Raw genomic sequence first — 3,183 nt, forward strand, 5'->3', positions numbered from 1 at the left:
AAGATTTTAAAGTTAGGGGAGTTAGTTCTTTGCCTGTTTTTAAGACTCTGATCGACAACACTGTTTGTGATAACTGCAGGTGTTTCTAATCTTCAGTTGTATCTTTAACTTGTGACACTTTGTCTTTTGTGTGTATTCTGTATTTTTCTGTAATATTTTATGGACATGCTGCTATTTCCCTGTTTTGCCTTCTTGCCAGGTCGCCCTCACTAAAGGGTTTTTTAACTTCAATGGGTTTAACCTGGTTAAATAAAGGTTAAATAAATAAAAAATGTGTGATAGCAGCAGTAAATCAGACAAGAACAACATGGGGACCACCTGTCCTGGTCATTCCCAGAACACACAACACAAACCTGACCCGTCTGTTAACAAGTTACAGGCTATTAGCACCGTTGCCTCTAATAACAAAATGTTCGCAGTGTTGCTGACAAAACATTATATAAAGTATTACTTTCTGTTGACTAGCTAATAGCTACTACCTTTAAAAAGAAATCAAACAGTCTGACAGTAACTCAACAGCATTACAATGGAAGCACACTGAACGCCATGCTAAATGACTCTCCAAACATATTCACTACTCACCAGCGTCACTTTGCTAGAGTTCCATATCATCAATGCTCAGAATAAGTCTGGAAAACTGTATTGTGAGGGACCTGAATCAAAACCATTCCTTCACAGCCAACTACATCACTCCACATGTTCTCAAGGCAGACCTCAATAGGACATATCCAGTCAACTGAGTCACGGAGAGAAGGAGATAAGGAAGGAAAAGCCCTGACTGTTACCTTACAACAGTGGGAGTTGAGCTGCCTCGTGTGCTGCTAGAGGAACAGGAGACCATATCCACTAGATAATCCATTAGGGGAGAGACGTCCAGTACGCATGACACAAGTGTCCCAAGACCAGACAGACAACCAGGCAGAGAGTCCTAGAGACCAGACAGACAACCAGCAGAGAGTCCCAGAGACCAGACAGACGACCAGGCAGAGTCCCAGAGACCAGACAGACGACCAGGCAGAGAGTCCAGAGACCGACAGACAACCAGGCAGAGAGTCCCAGAGACCAGACAGACAACCAGGCAGAGTCCAGAGACCAGACAGACAACCGCAGAGAGTCCCAGAGACCAGACAGACAACCAGGCAGAGAGTCCCAGAGACCAGACAGACAACCAGGCAGAGTCCCAGAAACCAGACAGACAACCAGGCAGAGAGTCCCAGAGACCAGACAGACAACCAGGCAGAGTCCCAGAAACCAGACAGACAACCAGGCAGAGAGTCCCAGAGACCAGACAGACAACCAGGCAGAGTCCCAGAAACAAGGGTCTATTAGAACTGGAACAGCACTCAGTCAATAAACTGTCTTCACAAGAGAACAGAATGGGGACTAGCCCTCTGTCTGTTCAGTCCAGATCAGCTGCCTCTCCTCATGCCTTCCTTCTTACTCTACTGGCCTACTCAGGCAGCGGGTTGCACTTGGCATCTGTCCAATAAATGCGCAGGCAGGCGGGTGGTTGGCTTGTTAAAGGTTGACACTGAACTGAAGCCCTCCACTGTGGAGCCGAGATAGAGGCTGGAGAAGATGTCTCGGTGACGGTGAACTGAATCCCTCCACTGTGTAGCTGAGATAGAGGCTGGAGAAGATGTCTCGGTGACGGTGAACTGAAGCCCTCCACTGTGGAGCTGAGATAGAGGCTGGAGAGGTTTGTCTCGGTGACGGTGAGGTTAAAGCAGCGCTAGTGCCAAGCCTGCCGATCTGGCAAGACGTGGTCAAGCAGCCAGACAGACACAGTCTCTCAGGTCAGCTCAGTGCAGAGCAGATAGAAAGGCTCAGATCAGAGGCAGAGGGTTGGTTAGGACAGCCCCCTTTTCCATGGGACTTAATAAGACCGTCCCTCAGAGTTCTCCTCTCACAGTGAGACTAGCTGGAGTCATATCTGCAGGACAATACCACAGAGCTGTCTTTACAACTGACTTTACAACTGATTTTACAACTTTACAACTGACTTTACAACTTTACAACTGACTTTACAAATGACTTCCAAGCAGCAGCTAAATACAGTACAGTGGTACCATGTAAGGTATGACAGTGGTACCATGTAAGGGTATATGACAGTGGTACCGTAGAGGGTATATGACAGTGGTACCGTGTAAGGGTATATGACAGTGGTACCGTGTAAGGTATATGACAGTGGTGGTACCATGTAAGGGTATATGACAGTGGTACCGTGTAAGGGTATATGACATGGTACCGTGTAAGGGTATATGACAGCGGTACCGTGTAAGGGTATATGACAGCGACGAGTAGTACCGTGTAAGGGTATTGACAGCGGTACCGTGTAAGGGTATATGACAGCGGTACCGTGTAAGGGTATATGACAGTGGTACCGTGTAAGGGTATATGACAGCGGTACCGTGTAAGGTATATGACCGCGGTACCGTGTAAGGTATATGACACGGTACCGTGTAAGGTATATACAGTACCTGTAAGGGTATATGACATAGTGGTACGTGAAGGGTATATGACAGCGGTACCGTGTAAGGGTATATGACAGCGGTACCGTGTAGGTATATGCAGTGGTACCATGTAAGCTGGCATGTTGGAGAAAGATCCTGCCTTAGTATTCTTGTGTTGCGCACGCGCACACACGCACACGCACACACACACACACCCCTTTCTGGCAGCTGTGCTCCCTAATTTATATGATGACATAAAACAAGTCTCAACCAATGAACCCCACATCAAATGCCTTTTATGGCCTGGCTTTTCATTTTAATAGTATTAAGAGTGTAAATATTGACATGGTTTCCAGGACACAGCCACTTCCATGCTGCTGGAGCACCAGAACATGACCGATGTGGTGGGACTCAGAAAGACAAGTAGAAAGTGGAGGTGTGACTCATGCTGAGTTTTAAACAGGATAATAAAAGCACAGCACTCTTATTTTCCGACATGTCTTCTCTGTGTAAACCAAGGGCACTGTGATGGGAGACAGCATGGCAGGCAGCAGCACAGCTCACACAGATGCAGCATCTACAGGTCTGTTCTATAGCAGTCACTGATGGAAAGGAGCAGATCCCTACGTCATGAAGTGAAGTTAAAACTACTTCACCATGGCCCCAGGGTATCTTACCTGGACATCCAAATGCCTAGCAACACAAGCGTGAGCATGCATGGAAATGACGC

General features: G+C 47.1%; 1 protein-coding gene across 1 annotated transcript; it reads left to right on the top strand.

Annotated features, from left to right (window-relative positions):
• The first annotated feature begins 882 nt into the window (after positions 1–882).
• On the top strand, positions 883–1,329 carry LOC139027159 (octapeptide-repeat protein T2-like). Its single transcript, XM_070442316.1, has one exon. The coding sequence runs from the start codon at positions 883–885 to the stop codon at positions 1,327–1,329; it is 447 nt and encodes a 148-aa protein (XP_070298417.1).
• The last annotated feature ends 1,854 nt before the right edge of the window (positions 1,330–3,183 follow it).

This window comes from Salvelinus sp. IW2-2015, unplaced genomic scaffold (assembly GCF_002910315.2).
Source record: "Salvelinus sp. IW2-2015 unplaced genomic scaffold, ASM291031v2 Un_scaffold7799, whole genome shotgun sequence".
In the NCBI taxonomy this organism is placed as follows: Eukaryota; Metazoa; Chordata; class Actinopteri; order Salmoniformes; family Salmonidae; genus Salvelinus; species Salvelinus sp. IW2-2015.